The sequence below is a fragment of the Molothrus ater genome, chromosome 20, assembly GCF_012460135.2.
Source record: "Molothrus ater isolate BHLD 08-10-18 breed brown headed cowbird chromosome 20, BPBGC_Mater_1.1, whole genome shotgun sequence".
NCBI lineage: Eukaryota > Metazoa > Chordata > Aves > Passeriformes > Icteridae > Molothrus > Molothrus ater.
In genome coordinates, this window is record NC_050497.2 from 10,138,013 (window position 1) to 10,155,274 (window position 17,262).

Here is a 17,262-nt window from a genome sequence, read left to right on the forward strand (position 1 = left end):
CAAGCCCCCAGAGGTACTTGTGTGCAGCAGCCCTCGTAAGCTGAAATCCAGTAACGCTCTGTTCACTTTCACCTCTGTGAAGGAATGCATTCTGCTTGTTCCAGCATAAATGTGCTTTATGTTTGCACCTCCAAGTCATCTCTGCCAACGCTGCAGCCTTCGGGAGCCTGTGTGTCCGTTCTGCTGAGCCTGCCACCTGACTCGGCACAATGGACCTCGGTGGTTTGGCATCCCAGCTTCAGCACCCCCTTGGAGGCAGTTTGCTCACTGTAAGCACCCCCCCAAGCAGTCATTAGGCCGTAATTCCTGTTTACAGAGATAAGTCTTTATTGGAGCTATTGGAAGCAAATGGGACATGGTTCCAGTTTTATATACAGAGAAGTCTGTAGTGTTGGGTTACAACCAGTGGCAATGACCCGAGATTACAGTGCAGTCGTGTTGTGTACAGTCAGTAACAGTGGCTGGCGTACAAACCACAGCACAGAAGCCAAATGAAGCCAAGTGTACGGGGTACAGCAGCACGGGAGGAAGCAACTGAAGGTACAAAGAGCGTTCCCTTTACATCTGTACGCTTTTTTTGGCTAGTGAGTAGATACAGCTCAATTTAACATTCATTGTGCAGTTATTTTTCTTCCCACTCAACTGCTACCAAATTAAGAAAATTTGAATGTTCAGATTACATTTTTAGTGCTATAAATAGCCGTGGTTGTTGCCAAATTACTTTATTTGAAATGGCTTTATTTATAGTTGGGAATAGTTCAGTCATCATTGTTCTCTAGTGATTACAAATTGGGAGAAAACGGAAGTATTTTGAAAGTAGTCTGTAATTAGACCACAAGGATCTCTTGTACTTCATTTGGAAGTTTAATTCTGGGTAACTTCTTTGAGAGAGATTTATTGGGAAGAAAGATGGAATCGTCCACCATATTACTCATTTGTGGAATTCGTTCATAGTATTTAAGGTTTCAGTAGTTTATAGGTCATACTTCTTTTTATTCAATGCCATATCCAATCTTAGTTCAAAAATAAACACTCCGTCCTCTGTGGATAAATAAATCCATCTCTTGGCTGCAGGTCAGACCTCTATTGGTGAAAGAGATTTAGAAAAATAGACCTTTTCTTTAACGTTTAATACGCTGACTCACAAAGGAAAAGTGAAATTCATTCAAGTCTAGAAACAAATACAGTACAAGTGATTTAGAGAAATGCATTCCTTCCCTCTACAAACTTGCTGAGCATGAAACACTGCCCCAAAGCACTGCCTCTGTCTTTGCCTTGTCTTGGAGAAGTAATTATCATCAGAAAAGTCACATCAGACTGCACTGCCAGATTTCCTGTCAGAAGGGCTCTGCCTCCTGAGGAGTCTTTGCTTAGGAATTCTTTAGATGCATGGATGGTGGTGGTTTGGGTTACACAAAGGATATTTTAGCCCAAATTAGCAGCAATTTTAATTGATCTGGTTGACAGTGATTTTTGGTGGGTGGAAATTCAGCCTGTGAGTTGGCCTTGGAAAGCACCAGCCTTTCCTCAAAATCTCCACTTCTGAGACTGCTTCCCATTGATGCCCTTCTCAGCAAGGGCCTGATACATTTGGCAGTACAGGTTTCATGCTCAACTTTGTCACTAAGAACTGGACAGGACTTTAAAAGCATACAGCCCACTGGGACTTGCTCTGCTGTTGTACTTCAGTGCTCTGGAGAGCCCCCAGCCCCAGCAGTGCTGCTCTCTGAGAAGTGCAGTGTCCCAGGCTGGCTCTGGGGCAGCTGGAGCACGGTGACATTCCCGAGTGGAAGCAGTAGTTAAGCACCAGTTACTGGCCCCTGCAGAGGCTCAAGAGAGAATTGCTTCGTAGAGAGCTGGTCGGCCTAAAAAGCTTAGTCAGTTTGATCAATAAATATTGACTTAGGGTTAGGATGAGAAATAAGACACTGCACCTTGGAACTGGAAGACAGAGTCAACTTCCTGCTTTTTCTGTCCAAAAGGAGACTGGCTCCAAAACATTTGTCCTTAAGGACCTCTGTGATGCCTGACAGATAACTCATTATGTGTGTATGGATGTACCTGTCCCCTTCTGCAGAGAGGGGTAAATGTGTGACTGGACAAAGCTTGGAGGCTTTTTTCTGTGATTTTTTTTCAACCATCTGCTCTGTTTCATGTTGTCCCTGAAGGCATGGTTACCCACTCCTAAATTATGCAGCATTGCCCAGAGAATGGCTCTGTAGTTGAATATGCTCTCTGCAGTACAGCCTCCCTTTTCTTACAGTGTTTGTGGATTTCCACACAATGGATGTTATCAGAAAACTACACTTGTCTTTATCCTGTTATTTTGAGCAGGGAAACAGTGATAGGAGTTTAAAAACACAGGAAAGAATCTGTACTGCAAATCAGAATTTTTGTAATTAAATTCATAGGATCACGAACTTTTCAATAGCTGTACTGCTCTGAATGCTGTTCTCTAGCCCACCGTTATTCTCCTTTGAGCAGATTTCCATCTGCTTAGAAACAATTCTTTGTGAAAATAATGACAGAAGAATAAATACTGTCTCTCTTGCCCTGACTTTGATACTTTACAGGACACCCTTACAAGACTCACATTCTGTTGGGAGTGAGTGCAGCAATACACACATTTCAGTATGCATAGATCATTAAATTGTAGCAGTGCCAGTAATAAAGCAAAACTTGCCAAGATGTCCTGTTCCTCTTGATTAGGCTTGATTTATGTGTGCCTGTTAAGATGCAGTTAGTGTCCACTGCTGAGATGATGCAGTACCCTGAGTAACTCTGTATTGATTACGCTTCCACAAGCTTGTGCTTTTGCAAGAACACAGAAATGAAACTCCAAGAAAATAAAGAAGTACATCAGGTTGTTTCCATGGAACACTGTTAATCTATTCATAGCAGCTTCAAAGTATGAAGTTAAAACTTACCTTCTGCTCTACTCCCATCGAAACAGATGAGTGCTATGATTAACTCCCCTTTAGCTTAAAAAATAGAAGTGGATAGAATGTCAAAATACACTTTGCTGGTAAGATGAACCTACTTTGTCATAAGGAGTTACACCGATATTGGTGACCTAAAATGTGTACACACAGGTCACTGGGAGCAGTATCTGCTTTCCCTCGTTGCCGTGCTCCTCTGTGTAAAGGCAGCTTGTCTGGAATACTGTGGGCATTGCAGAAATAACTCACTACTGTTCCTTCTGAGGAAATTACTATTATTCCTTTTCCTCCCAAAATTCAATTGCATGCTCTGTACACTGCCTGGAACTATCTACCTGTTTTGGTAGGACTGCATCAGGAAACAAAATTTGTCCATTGGATTTCTCACATTCCTCCTCTGGAAAACCAGCACTCCTGGACTTGTTTACTGAACAGAAAAAATAATTTCATCTCCTTTAGCAACATCATTAGCAGCTTTTAGCCTGCTGTATGGATAGCTTAAACCTCTTACCTAAGTTCTCACTAACTATTGAAAAAGCAATCCCAGCTCCCCCTGCTCAGAGTACACAAGGTTGCTGGCTTTCCCCAGCACACATCAACCTCCTGGTTTTACCACAGGCTGTCTTAATGGACTTGGAAAAGGCAGTGCAACTTTCCCTCCAGCTTCTATCTATGATGCTCTAACCTCTAAAACTGGAGAAGGACATTTTCTTCTGTTGTTATGTTTTCTCTCTCTTGCCAGAACCAGATGCATTCAGAAATCCTGTGTTCAAGCTGATGCTGCACTACACCTCATGAACTGCAAAGCAGCATAAGGCAGCTGGAGCTTCTAGATCCTGGTTAGAGGTATGAATGAGGCTTAAGTTTAATCAATTAAACATTAACTGCAGCTTTTACTCATTCCAACTCTCTTCTGCTAACCAACGGAGGGTAGCCAGTTACATTCAATTAATGCCTTTTGAAATTAAGTGTTATTTATTCTACTAGAGATAGCAGTCCAGAGGTTTTCACAAACATGCAGTTCTGGCTGGTGAGAAAACATTTTGAAGTTGTTTACTTACACAGCATAGAAGAGACTGAAGCTTTAATTATCTTACTACCCCAAACCTTTGAAGTTAGAAATCAGATAAATTCAGTCTCTACAGTTAAAATTTTTAAATGTTCTTTACATTCTTGTAACTCTCACTTCTTGGTGGATTATTAATTAAGCATGGAAGAGTACGCCCCCTGAGAAGGATTCAGTCTGTAAAAGAGTTTCTATAGACTAGGCTTGATGGGTTCTTTTCAAGTACACAACTACTAAACTACCTGTGGTACAGTATATATGACCTTAAATTGTACCGAGTTAAGGCACCAAATACAAGATAAAACAACATCCAAAATAAGAGATATGCTTTAGAACTGCACATCTCCACACACCACTTTTGGACATTCAGCTCCTCAAAAACATCAAGGTAAACAATGTGGTCTGAATGTTTCATGCAATCTCAGGAACTGGAGAAAAAACCCCATTTTACTGAATTTAAACCTTACTGTCTGATGAACTTTTCTCTTACCTAACTCACAGCACTCCCAGTAAAGCACTGCCTTGCTTCCACAGCATCAGAGCGGTGTGGGAGGAAGAGCCCCCTTTCTCCTGGGGAACCCCAGAGAGAGGAGTACAGAGAGGAACAGGCAGATGTGTCCTACTTGAGCTTTTGTATTATCTCACATATCAGTCACAAACCAACAAGTGAAACCCGTATCTATGAGCAGAAAAGGCAAGCACCACAATACCTGGACATAAATAGGTGTGGATTCAGATGACACAAATAAAGCTAAGAAGGCATCGCTCTGGGGTTAAGCAATAAAACAGTTCCTGGTGACAATTCTCTTAATGCCAACTACTTAACCACTAGCTTAAATGGTTTATGTTCAAAAGAAAGTGTACATGAAACTGCTGCTGTGGTCCATAGGCACAGGAATTCAGTGCTGGGTTTCTCTGGTGAAGTGCTCTAAAATGACTTTAGCAGAATTTCCACTTCCAGTGGAATGAAACCAACAAGCTGTTAGACAAGCTGTCTCCTGTACTAAGACAGCAGATTCAGCTACCCTGTCTCTTTGCTCTGCTTTAAACAAGTCAATAAAATATCTCATTTTTCACTGGATTATTCAGCAGGAAGCCCAAGAGGGTCTGTGTGCTGAACATTCGAGCTGAGTTACTGTTTTTTGAGACAGAACAGCCGTTCCTAACAGAGCTCCTCAGTGTGCCCAGCACAGAGCTCATTTTCATTCTTTTGATGCCAGAGAGGCAAGGTCTTAGTCAGCCTCATGACTGAGAACAACAATCTGAATTTCATGTTTACACATCTCATCATGTATCCAAGGGAATCCACAGCAGCAGAGCTGCTGTGCTGCTTCCCAGAGCCACCGGAAATAGGAGCTGTTTTTGTAAGCTGCTTTGTGACTTGGAACTCACTGAGGCTGGGACATAGTTTTCCCTTCATTAAGTAAGAGGCAGCTGTCTTAGAATTTACCTAAAGGCAAGAAGTTCTAATACTGAGTGAGCATATCTTGGTATACCAAGCACAAGAGGCAGAAGGAAACTTGTAATTTTGTCTGAGTAAAGACTGAAATACCGTCTTGTCGCTTATACGGATTAGGAGAAATGTTCAGCTGTCCCACCTCTAGACTGGCTCAAAAGTACAGATGCAGAATTACAAATGAAGAAGGGACTTTACATCAGGGAGCTGGTGGCAGAAAAAACAGGGAGCGCCACTCTCACTCTCCAAGGGACATTGCCAGGACTGGATCAGAGGTGGTACGTTAAAGCTGCTCACATTTATTGCTGTCTTGGAGAAAAATAAGTGACAAGAGTTGAATAGCTGAACAGCCAACAAACAGAAGATGTTTTTCTCAGACTACTTGAAAAATCTTCATGCCCCTCCTCCTGCATTTTCTACATCCTAATAATCTGAGGAACTTCTTGTCAGGGAAATTGTTCTCAATAGCTCAATGAGAGCAAAAAGCCTCAAATAATTTTAGATTTGTGCACTTTTCCCCAGTTAAGTTCTTTCAGAGGCTTGAGGGCACAGTCTTTTATTAAGACACACTTTAAATCTTTTTTCCTACCAGAAGGCAACTGTTCTCAAAGAAAGAATCCTTTTCTCCAGAGATGAGAGATACTGGAGCATTTTCAGATCTTTGTTAATGAGTAGAAATAGTCCTCTGGCACATGAATAAGTTGAAATATTTGTAGGAAAACTGGTTTCTCTGAAGTGCTTCACAGTCTGATTAAAAGTTTTTAAGAATCTAGATACGTATATGTAACAATTTCATAATTTGAGATAATCAGTTCTTTACTAGGATTCTAGAAGATGATCAGAAAAGGCAGGGCAGGAGGACAGACTTCACAGAAGCAAAGGTGTTTAACAGCAGTGAAAGTCATGGCAGCAGCATTTACAGCACATTAAATGGGGAGCCATGACAATTGCTGAATCATCTAATTAGCTCACACTGGCTACAGGACAGCAAATTAGACAGATTAGGAACCACCTACCCAGGCACTAAATTGCCTTTGTGAGGGTTGGATTGTGCACCGTGTCCAACAGAAATTGCTTGGGCAACCGAGGCCTCGTGTTACACATTCCCTTCAGGAGCACAGCCTGGCCTCCCTCCACCCAACTGGCCAAACGCCCAGGAATAAGGTCACTGTGTTCCAGCTCCTGAATGTGTGCTTAAGGAAGACAGCAAGCACTGGCAGAGAGAGAACACGATGGCAGGAAGCACCACACACCATGCTCTGAGCTAGCCAAGCCCTCCAAACCAGGCTGCTTACTCTAAACCCTTCTCTAGGAAGAGCCTGCCTGGAGGAATCTCTTATGGCTGGCAAAGTAGGACACAAGCAGACCCCTAAAGCTCATGGGTGTTTTTGCAAAGTCAATGGTGATGCCATTCATTTCCAGTATAGAGAACACATTAAACAGTTTGGTTCTTCATTGTAAATCTCTGGCTTTTAATCCCTTAAGTGCCAGACACCATGTCCCAAAATACACACGATCATCTGGTTAGCTAAAACTAGCGTTAAGGTGGGTAGTGTATAGGCACAGACTTTCCCTGGTCTCCTATTTATAGATGTACTAATTGAAAGGAACTTTTCAGATTTCTTTTCCATGAACCAGAAATTTAAACTGTAAAATACCATTTCTGCTCCACTGAAAAGGTACTCCAGAATTGGTAATGCTACTGGCAGCTGCACAGAGCATACACAACCAGATGTATGCGTTTGGCTCTTGGGTACATGCAGAAATGCAAAGCCCAATAGATGTAACACAGACCTCCAACCTCACAGAAAAGGCAGTTCAGACCAAGATCCTGTGAGGAGGCTTTTAAAAGGAAACCTAAAAGTTATATGCAGAAGAAATGAGTTTCTACTTCTGCCTTAGCAAAGCCATTCTTGATGCAACACTGATGAGGCAGATGTTATCCAGATTACTAATCAGATAATAGCCTGATATTAGGCTAAAATCTACTGATGGAATTGGCTTCTCTCTCAAACCTGAATACATCAGGCACTTCAGAGCCTACTCCGTGACCCTTCAGTACATGGGGCTATTTTGCTCCAGTTCCACATGGATGAGAGGGGTTCCCAGACAATCATGCCCCTTAGGGTCTTATCTCTGATTCCAGGAGGCTGCAGAACCCAGATTTAGGAGTCTTAGTGGTGTTCACATATCAGAAAATGGTTCTCTCCTACTGAAAAGGGAGGCAGCAAAGGCAAGGGGCCTGTCTCAGACATAAATGCTGCAATGCTTTACTGCATTACAAACAGCAGGGTATTAGGGACATCTAGAGAAAAAAAGATGCAAGAAAGTTGAGATCATTTTAAAAAAACAGCAGGAGAGTGGAAAGCTTAGGATTTTAAGAGTTAAAAAGAGTGATAACAAAATTACAGAAATTCACAGTTAAAGCAATTCTGCTGGAAAGAAATGCATATGGATTAAGCTGCCAAGCAGAGTCCACAAAGAAGCAGATCAAATGAGAGTCAGCAAGATGTTTACTATCAGTCTTGAAGTGGACAGTGCTTGTCAGGCTGACAGCAGTTAAGTTTAGGAAAGGAATATCTGGGAGAAGTTCATTATAATGCACCTTGATGCATATAATATCCTATCTGAAGGAGCAGAGCAGCCTGCTGCTCCAGGATCAGCACTGCTGGGCCTGCCAGGCTTAAAAAGGGACTGAACTGTAGGTGAGCTGCAGAAGCAGCCCTGAGTTTGCACCTTGAAGATAACAGCAGATAGAACCTGCCCCCTGAACAGGAAGGACGTTCTGATTGCCCGTCAGTTGTCCTGCAGGTGTCATGGAAGGATTTATGTGCTTCTAGGGCCAGCCCCTGGAACAGTTCCTCAGTTCACTTCCCAGGTGTGAGTTCAGGAGCAAAGCTGACACTATTGAAGAGCTCTTTTTCTCTTACCAGCCTATGCATTATATCCAGAAATATCCTGAGGAATGGATGTACATGCAGTTACTTAGTAAATTTGATGATTCAATATTAAATATAGTTTCTATTTGCTGTTAGTGTTTTGATGCAGACCTTTGGGCTTGATCCACCACTACATATTCTGTACCAAGTGGTTTTCTGTTTGACACCAGTGTCAACTGTTACCAGTCAGGGGTTGTCCCTGTTTTCATCTCTGAATCGAGACCCTAAAATGCTAATACGTTATTTTCAGCTTGCTCCCTTTTGCTTTTTTGTTTTTTAGCCATTTTTATATAAAAAGAGTTGTTTCCAGCAACTTCAAGTACTGCAAGTACTGCACTTCTGGAGTACTGTACTATGCAACTTTGCATAACGCAAGGTTTAAAAGACAAATAAAAAAATAGTATTTTAAAACTACACATATCATGTGCACCAATAGGTCATAATCCAAACCCATTTTAATCTAAGTAAAATATTGTTAAAACATTTACTACAGAACTGAAAAGAATTATTTATGGATGGCTGTATCCTAATTTCCAGCTGTAGAAAAGCACAGCTAAGCAAAGGATTCACGCAGAGATAAATCCCTGCCCGCCTGCCCTCCTGTCCTGCACTGCACCCACAGGAGGGAAGCAAACCTGGCTGCTTCCTGAATTAATTTACCTCATGTAATTTGATCTCTGCAGATTTTAACTGCAATATCATCAAAGTTGTTCATTCTTCATTTGGAGTTTAGCTTTAACAGTTTAGGGAAATAGTTTCTCTCATTATTAGTGTCACCCATTGCACTTAGCCAGAACCAAGGTGTGCATTATTCAGAGCAGGCCATGGCCTGGCTTTGGTACCTACCCAAACGTGTCCACAGGATGCAAGGAATGCAGTGCCTGACACAGCAGTATCAACACAGCTTTTTATGCTACACAGGAGAAAAATATTTGAAGGAGAACAGTCTGTTGATAAAACCAAACAATTTCTTACGTGTTAGGTAATATTTTTTTAACTGAAACTGCAGTATTTGAATTGGCCTTGAGAAATACAAAGTTGGGATTCAGACCTATGTATTACCTCTTTAAACACTGAGTTATCAAGACATAATAAAAACGTGCCATATACAAGATTGTCACAGGTATACGAGATTTTTAGAAAAAAAGCAATAAAAATATTCTTTAAGCTGAAAATAAAATCTCTTACCTTTTATATCACGATCTCAGCTTACAGTCACTACATTTCTGCTTATTTTATACAAGTGCATATGGCTATGAAGGTCCGGAGAGAATGAGAATAAAGTGGAATTAACCTGCTGAAAACTGCTTAGAAGTCTTAAGCTGCAACATATAGATGTTCCAATACCATTTAAAAAAACATTCAGCTTTCAGTTATTGCTGATTGACAATCTCAAAATATCAACATACAAATATTCAAGAGGGAAATATCTCAGTAAATTTAGAGCAGCAAAGTTTTTTCAACTGGATGTTTCCCAAATATTGTGTTTTCCTATCATTTGGTGATGATTTTAAGAGACACAAAAGCAATCTGCTTGATTTTCAAGTTCAGGCCTACCATTTTTGTGCCTCATATCAATGATGTGGGAAAGAGAGAGAGAATATATCATTCAGTTACATTTTGGGAAAAAATATTATGTTCTATTTGTTTTCTTCTGCCATTTTGCTACATTTCATGTCTGCTGACATGCACAATGGTACAAAGCACTGCTGCTTCAGGAGTGACCATTGCACAGCTCTGTAGCAACTTTTATAGGAAACATGCAAATACAGTATAGTATGAAAATTCTGAAGGACTTCAATAGTGAAAGTCAAGGCAGATTTCAGTGCTCGAAACAGCACTCGACCCAGGTTGTGCCTTGGTTTGGCATTTGGTTTTCCCCCCTCAACACAGCAGTCCTTCCCCTTCTAGTGTAAAGAAATAACCAGGAGTATATACACATCTATTGCTATGTACCCAAAGAGAGGACTTGTGGCTTGGACTAAGTATTGCTTTTCATTACATGGAGCAAAGTTCAAGAAGTGAGAAAAACACTTTCAAAAAAAAAAGAAGGAAAAAAGCTCAGATCCCATGTCTGAAGTTGAGAAACCTCAAAACGAGCCACGTTTTTCTTGCTTTTAAGACATGTACAAAATGCCATTTGGAGCCACACAACCTGATGGTTCTAGAAGTCAGAGAAGAAATCTTGAGGGCCCAAGTGAATAATAAAAGGTGCGATGCTGAGAGGCTGGCAATAGGGACTGTCAATGAAAAAACCACCTACAGTGGGAGAAGAGCAGAGAAGCAAAAACCTCACGTTAATTTCTGAGACTGGCTGAAGCTAAAGCTCCATTTAAATTTCTCTGCTCTTTCAGCTGCAAGTGGAATTTTCATTGTAAAATGGGCACTTTGAATTCTTTGAAGGTATTGAAACATCTAACACTTCCAAGGTTACCACTTTCTAAACAAAGAACTGACAGCTCATTCATATTTTCAGTAAAGCAGAGAAATGTAAAATATGCAGCAAGGGGGCAAGTTTACAATGTGGTTAGTAACTCCCAACAAATGACAAAAAATAAAAAATGACTTCTATAAATCATCTGAAATGACTGCCATCATGTTGGAAAAGAGCATAGCGCCCTTCTTGTCTTTGAAATAAGAACAAGTTTTTGGCTTACAAACGTACATTGTATAGAATTGGTTCACAGAATATTTTGTTTGGAATTTTACAAAACTGGGGATTCAGGGGAAAAAAAAAAAAGGAAACTACAAACAGTTGCCAATCAGGGGAACTCCAAAAGAGGGGGGGGGAAAAAATGTGTGCAGAGGAAAGATTCCTTTAATGAATATTTGATTAACAAAAATGGGCTCTGATCAGCCATGCTTTTTCTGCTCCGTGATGGCTTCCTTTCATCCATAGGCCAGCAAAACAGGTCAGTGATTTCTGAGCACCTCTCAATTTGGCTCCATCCCCGGCCCTGCTCTGTGTTCCGTGGGTGACGCCAGGCTCACCCTCCCGGGCCATCCTCTGCGTTTTATTAAAGTACCACCGACACCAAACGGAAGCGAGAGCTACGGCAGGAGGAGAACCATGGAAATGGAAACACATTCCTAAGCACAAATACTCAGCTTAAGAATAACAGCTGCAGTTAATTCCAGGGAAAGCAGCTTGTTCTATAAGCCACCCCTTATTCAGCTTTTCTAATACTTCTCTCCCTCAAAGGGGGCTGTGGGGAGGAGGAACTTTACATTGCTTTAAGCACCGCTCTTACAACACCCTCAACACAGACACAGCTCCCCTCGCCTCAGCAGCAGCGGCTGTTAGAGAACGGGGTAAAGGCAAATCTTGGGAAGAGCAGGAACTGAAGCCAGCCTATGGAAAAGCAACGGGTGGGGGCTGAGGAGAGAGTGCAACCAACAATGCTGCTTATTTGTGGGGTGATACCTTAATAAAGACCACTGGAATCCCTTGTTAGAGCCCACAGCAGTCCACAATCCATGGAGACTCCAGTCGTGGAGCTGGGCCCTATCCTGGAATTTCAGACAGGTGCACACACTCCTCATCAAAAAGAGGACTCTGGGTTTGAGCACCAACTCATTAAAAAGTACTGGCCTATGGCTGAAGTGTGTCACTTTTCACAGCAGCACTCAACAAGAACTGGGACAATTAAATAGCAAGTTTTCATGGGGACCTTGTTGCTGCTTTAGATTCTTATAAATGTAAGGGGGAAAGGAGAACCTTTGGTTTAATATACAATTGACAAATAAAATGCTTTCTGTAGAAATGGTGGATGGAAAATCAAGGGTGGGCAGACAATCTTAAAAGTGAAGAAGGCCACAAGAACAAGTGGAATTTTTTTTCTCTCTCTTTTTTTTTTTTTTTTTTGTAAAAACAGAAAAGAAAGGAAAACATGTAGTTTTTGAGCTCTAAAGAACCTGATTGTAACATTATTGTTGTCCTTTCTCTGGGCAATACGGGTGTTAGGTGTATCCCTAGAATTGCATCCTTCTGTGGGAACTTCCTTTAACACTTGTTTAATACTTGTTTCACAGAATGCAGCCTTGTACAGAGACAGACTAATTCCCTTTGTTTCATTTGTTTTTCAGCATTTTGTGTATGAGTGAAAAGTCTTCTTGGATAATTAAGACTGTGTCTAAAATCACAGTTACAGTATGCTGATCTATAAGGAAACTCAGGTACTGATGCTTAACTATAAAAAATAAGATAAAACAATATTTTAACCCATATCTTACTAAGTTTATTACACACCATAATATTTACAAAGTTAAATGTTAACTGTAAAGTTTCTATCGTGTTTTTTTATTATTATTCTTTTTATTTTTGTTTTTTAAAGAACTATGCCCTGCATTTAATAACCCTACAGCAAATACAGGTCCTTAACTGAGTCTGTGTGACTGCATTAGGAAACAGGCAGTACTCTTGTGTTACAACAAAACAGTTTATTTGTGATCAGTGTTTTATATTCTATACATCCTTCACAAATTTAATTTTACATAATCGGATACTTCATTTAAAACGTAAGATTTAAGCTTCTAGTTCTTCCCTATAACAGAAGGCTGGTATAAGTTATTTGAAAATGAGGTAACATTTCACAGAACATTTTTTTCAAGTTTTAGAGAACTAAATTTGCATTTTGTTAAAATCAAAAAGTAGGAAAAAGATGTTTCTTTACAAATGACTTTGCTCAAGTATGTGTTCAAAGAAAACAGGATAAAAAGGCTTTTTTCTTCTAACATTCTGTACTGTACTGTGTTGTTCAATCAATAGGAATTAGCTTCTGCCATTTGCTAAAAGAATGAGTAGTGGGGAACGGGGTAAGTTGGGAATTTCATAACTGGTAACAGAACCATTCTCTTGGGTAAACCTACAGAGAGAAGAAAGGGAGAGGACTCCAAATAAGTTCAGCAATCCAAGAAAGTCAGATAAGAGCTTACAGTAGTGTTCTCATTAACCTTTTCCAGATCAGTCAGTCAATGTGCTGTCAGGGTGCAGAGTCCCATAAACAGTAACGCTTCACCACTTTGCACTGTTTCAGACAGATGGTTATAGCTTAAAGTCTGCTTTATTTTTGTCCTGGTGTTTGGTACAATTAAGGAAGTAATATTCTCAAAAGCAGAGTGTATATTTGGATTTGAAGCTCTATTTCATAATCTTTATGGTAATTAATCTCTACTAGTTTGTTCTACATTGAGGTAATTTCACAGGCCAGTTGCAATTGCAGATATTCTAGACAGGCACTGCTGTGCATAAAATACAACTCACAGGGAAACTGTTCAGCAGTTTTGATCAGCATCCAGGTAGGTCAGCCAAAAATCAAGCACCTACAGTAAATTCTGCATCTGCTTCCTTATTCTGCACTTCCTCTCCTGAGTTGAAGTAGTAAATCTGGAAAGATTGACATCTGCCTGATTTCGTTATTATTTTAGAGTTCTTGTGGCCTCACAAACTTCTGCACAATTAAACGTTTGTTTGGTTTTTTAATCTTGCCTATTTAAATTCTAGTATTTAACCTATGTATCCATTTAGAAATCACAAAGCAGCAACAGCAGGTATTTCAGAGCACCAGATGATCAAAGTGAAGTTTCCCAACATGCAACAGCTTACAAAGGCAAAGAGACATGTTTACCTTACAGCCAAAAAGCATTATCCCAGAACTTTGCATCACAATCATAAGACATTAAGAACAGAAACTCTTTATGTGAAGAATGGGGGCATCCAATTCCACAATGCTTTGAAGTCAGTGATATGTCACATATATACACCTAAGTGCTTAAAATCCAGCTCCCAAAATAGGCATAATGAGAAAAAAAATCCCAAACAGGAAGGAATGAATGAAAAAAGCAAGAAAAGCTGCAGGGAAACTTGGTAACAGTTGTATTCCTGCCTTCAGCAGGGAAAGGATTCCTCATGTCACAGTGTGTCACTGCTTGTAAAAACACAGACATGCAGGTACCAGTAATCCTAGTTATACTCTGAGACTGTTGCTTGAAAAGAACCAAGGGGGTTCTTAAAAAATCCATGCCCCAAACTAAATTCCCTTTCATTTTTCTCTGAGAAAACATGTTGCTGTTCCTTGTGTGATGCACCACAAAGGACAGCACTCCATGGGACAGCCCTGCTGCCAGCTGCCCTTCTGTCAGAGGACAGGGCCAGTCAGCAGGTGTAAAACTACAGAGGTTTGCTCCAAATCTGGGGGAGAATTCCACACTGAACACAGCCCGTGGGCCCTTTCTCCCTCTCAGTACAGAACTGGACCAGCTGGTCCCAGTCAGGCTAAGCAAATATTTTCCATAAAGCAGCAGCATTTTTGCCCTGTTAGAGCTCATACGTCTAGAAAAGTCATGTAATTGACATTTCAAAATATTTTTAACTTTTATAATGATATCAGGGGAGTTGGTACTGCTCAAGTTAGACAGATTTGGAAGAACAACTTATTACAAATGCTAAAAAGCAGAAGTTTCCCATATGAAAAATTCCAGGCCTTGAAACATGCCGGTCATTTGAGCAGCAGACTGTGACCAGTCCCTGCCACAGGAGAGGCTGGTGGGACTGGTCCTGGTGGGCTCACGTTGTGTGTGCCAGGACATATCACTGACTCCAAACTGCCCTGCTCCCATTGCCACATAAACCTCATTCAAAGTAACCAAAAGGGCCGGTTAGAGGAATGCATTGTTAGTCCAGCATAAAACAAGCCAGTGGGGAGGGAGAAGCCGAGTTAAGGAAAACCCTTCCATCACAGCTCTCTGGTTATCAGCTCATTTTACAATCTCCATGAAACCAGTGCTTTGCCAGCCTAATAGAACATGTTTCATAGTGAAAAGCATTGTGGCAAATGACCATGTCCTGGCTGCCTCACAGACTGATTGCTACCAATACCAACTACCCAAAAGCCATCCTGGTGTCCCAAGCAGTGGTGTTTTAGCCTGCAGGGGTGGGGGGGTATTTCCCATAGACTTCAAAGAGTTGACAGCATTAAGGGAGCTTTGTCCACAAGTCACTTACACTTGGGAGCAAACATTTCACCAATGTTACTGTAATGCCATTTAGCTAAATCTGAGTCAGAGATGCTGAAATAGGCCCTTCGGTAGTCTTTGAATGGAGCACAGACTGGCTGTAAAAAGTAAGGGAACTACTTTGACTGGGTTCCAGTATGAAGGGAACAGGCAATTAGAACAAGCAGTCCTTCCACAGACCAGGCAAAGCAGAGGCAAAAAGCTACTCCAACCAAAAAAGAACCACAAGGTTATGGCATAAAAGTGGTGTTGTTGTCATGGTTTAAGAGCTTAAATCTCTTTGAATTTCTCCTTGGACTGCCACATTTGGATTGCCACAACAGTTTCTGCATAATTTCTAAGGTGTTAATTACAGGGCTGTACGTACCGTAGGCTGGTGCCGCTGTGCTGTATCCGTACGGTGCTCCATAGCCTGCAGGGAAACACAGCAGGGAGAGGGGTCATTCCCTGCCCTGCCTCTCAGTGTCTGCACACCTGCACAGGGGCAGAGACCCTGTGCCTGAAGCAGGAGCACAGCAAAACCAAACTCACACCAATACATACAAATACTGCTGAAAACACTGAAATGTTCCTATGCGGTGGCCAGAAGGCCAAGCTGCCAGGGACTTTCTCAAGCCTCAGCATCACAGAGTTAAAATTCCCTATTTCATTTCCTCAGCATTTTCTTTTCCACTCAATCCCTCAAGTCTGCACTGTCAGAGCATGGAGTTGGCATGACAGAGACATCTCATATTTGCTTATGTTCTTCTTAAAACACAAATGCAGCCTATGCAGAGAACAGTCACTTTCCTAAATTTCCTTTAAAAGGAAAATGCTGGATGCCTGTGGCAGATGTCACGTCCCCCTTAGTAAAGCTCCTGGCTTTCTCTGTCATTTCTAACAGACAGAGTTCCACAGAAGACATGCGAACACCTCCACACAAACAGATAGTTTTCCCCCAGAGAGCAGCAGAGTGTGACTCTGAAGTATCTGAGAGAAAAAGCAACACAGGTAACACCAGCATTGGTTTCTACATGTCAGTAGTTCATGAAGGCTTTACAGGGTTTCTTTTTCTGGTGAGACTGCTGGTGTCACTCCAAAAAGCAAGAGATTTCTGAGAAGAATAGGTGATAGAGAGAAATAATCTGTGAAGGCCAAGGCAATAAAAGCTTAACTACAGCAACTGGGAAATGAAACTTATTTCTGGAATAATTCCACACTGGCAAGAAGCATGCCCCTTGGCAGGTTAAAGTGTCTCTTAAATGACTCCTCAGGCAGACAGACAGTTCCAAAAACAATGTTAACAGCCATTAAAAATGAATTACTTGGTTTTAATATTTAAAATGACATGACCATACAGGAACAATGAAGATGACATGCTGCCAATGGTGCCAGGCAGGAAGGCTCCCAAACAACAGGGCTGTGCTATTAGCACGTGTGAGCTGCTGGAGGGTCTAATTAGAGCTCATGCTGTAATCTGAAAGCCTGAGCATGAGGACTAGAAGTGTTATTTTTTTGGAAGCTACTACTGGATTTGCTTTGACTAAGGCATCTTCAGCATCTCATCCTTACAAATCTGTGGTTCTTAGAACAAGCAAAAACAATGTCTGGATTCCTTTCACATGTCACCCACAAACCTCAGACATGCTGTAAAGTCACAAAGAAAATGCACTTTGAAAAGTAATTTGAGGATGGAGAAAGTGATCATTTCATGAACATTTTCTTGTGAAAATGTGAAATGGGAACCAGAAGCCCTTGAACTTCAGAAGCTGTTTCTGCTAATCAGAACAATGCAGTGCGGATGATGATTCCCCATCAGCCAGAGTATGAAAAGAAATTCTTTTATTTCTGGCCACCACAGAAGCTACT

General features: G+C 41.1%; 1 protein-coding gene across 7 annotated transcripts in view; it reads right to left on the minus strand.

Annotated features, from left to right (window-relative positions):
• Positions 1–17,262, minus strand: part of STRBP (spermatid perinuclear RNA binding protein) — a 63,422-nt gene that overhangs the window by 3,958 nt on the left and 42,202 nt on the right. For 2 of the 7 annotated variants that reach the window (XM_036394194.2, XM_036394193.2), the window contains exons 17-18: positions 15,782–15,826; positions 304–10,659 (exon numbers count right to left, since the gene is read on the minus strand). In XM_036394194.2, coding sequence (XP_036250087.1) covers positions 10,565–10,659; positions 15,782–15,826 — 140 coding nt within the window. In that variant the 3' untranslated portion in view covers positions 304–10,564. The other 5 variants (XM_036394196.2, XM_036394195.2, XM_036394198.2 and 2 more) reach the window with 4 other exon arrangements.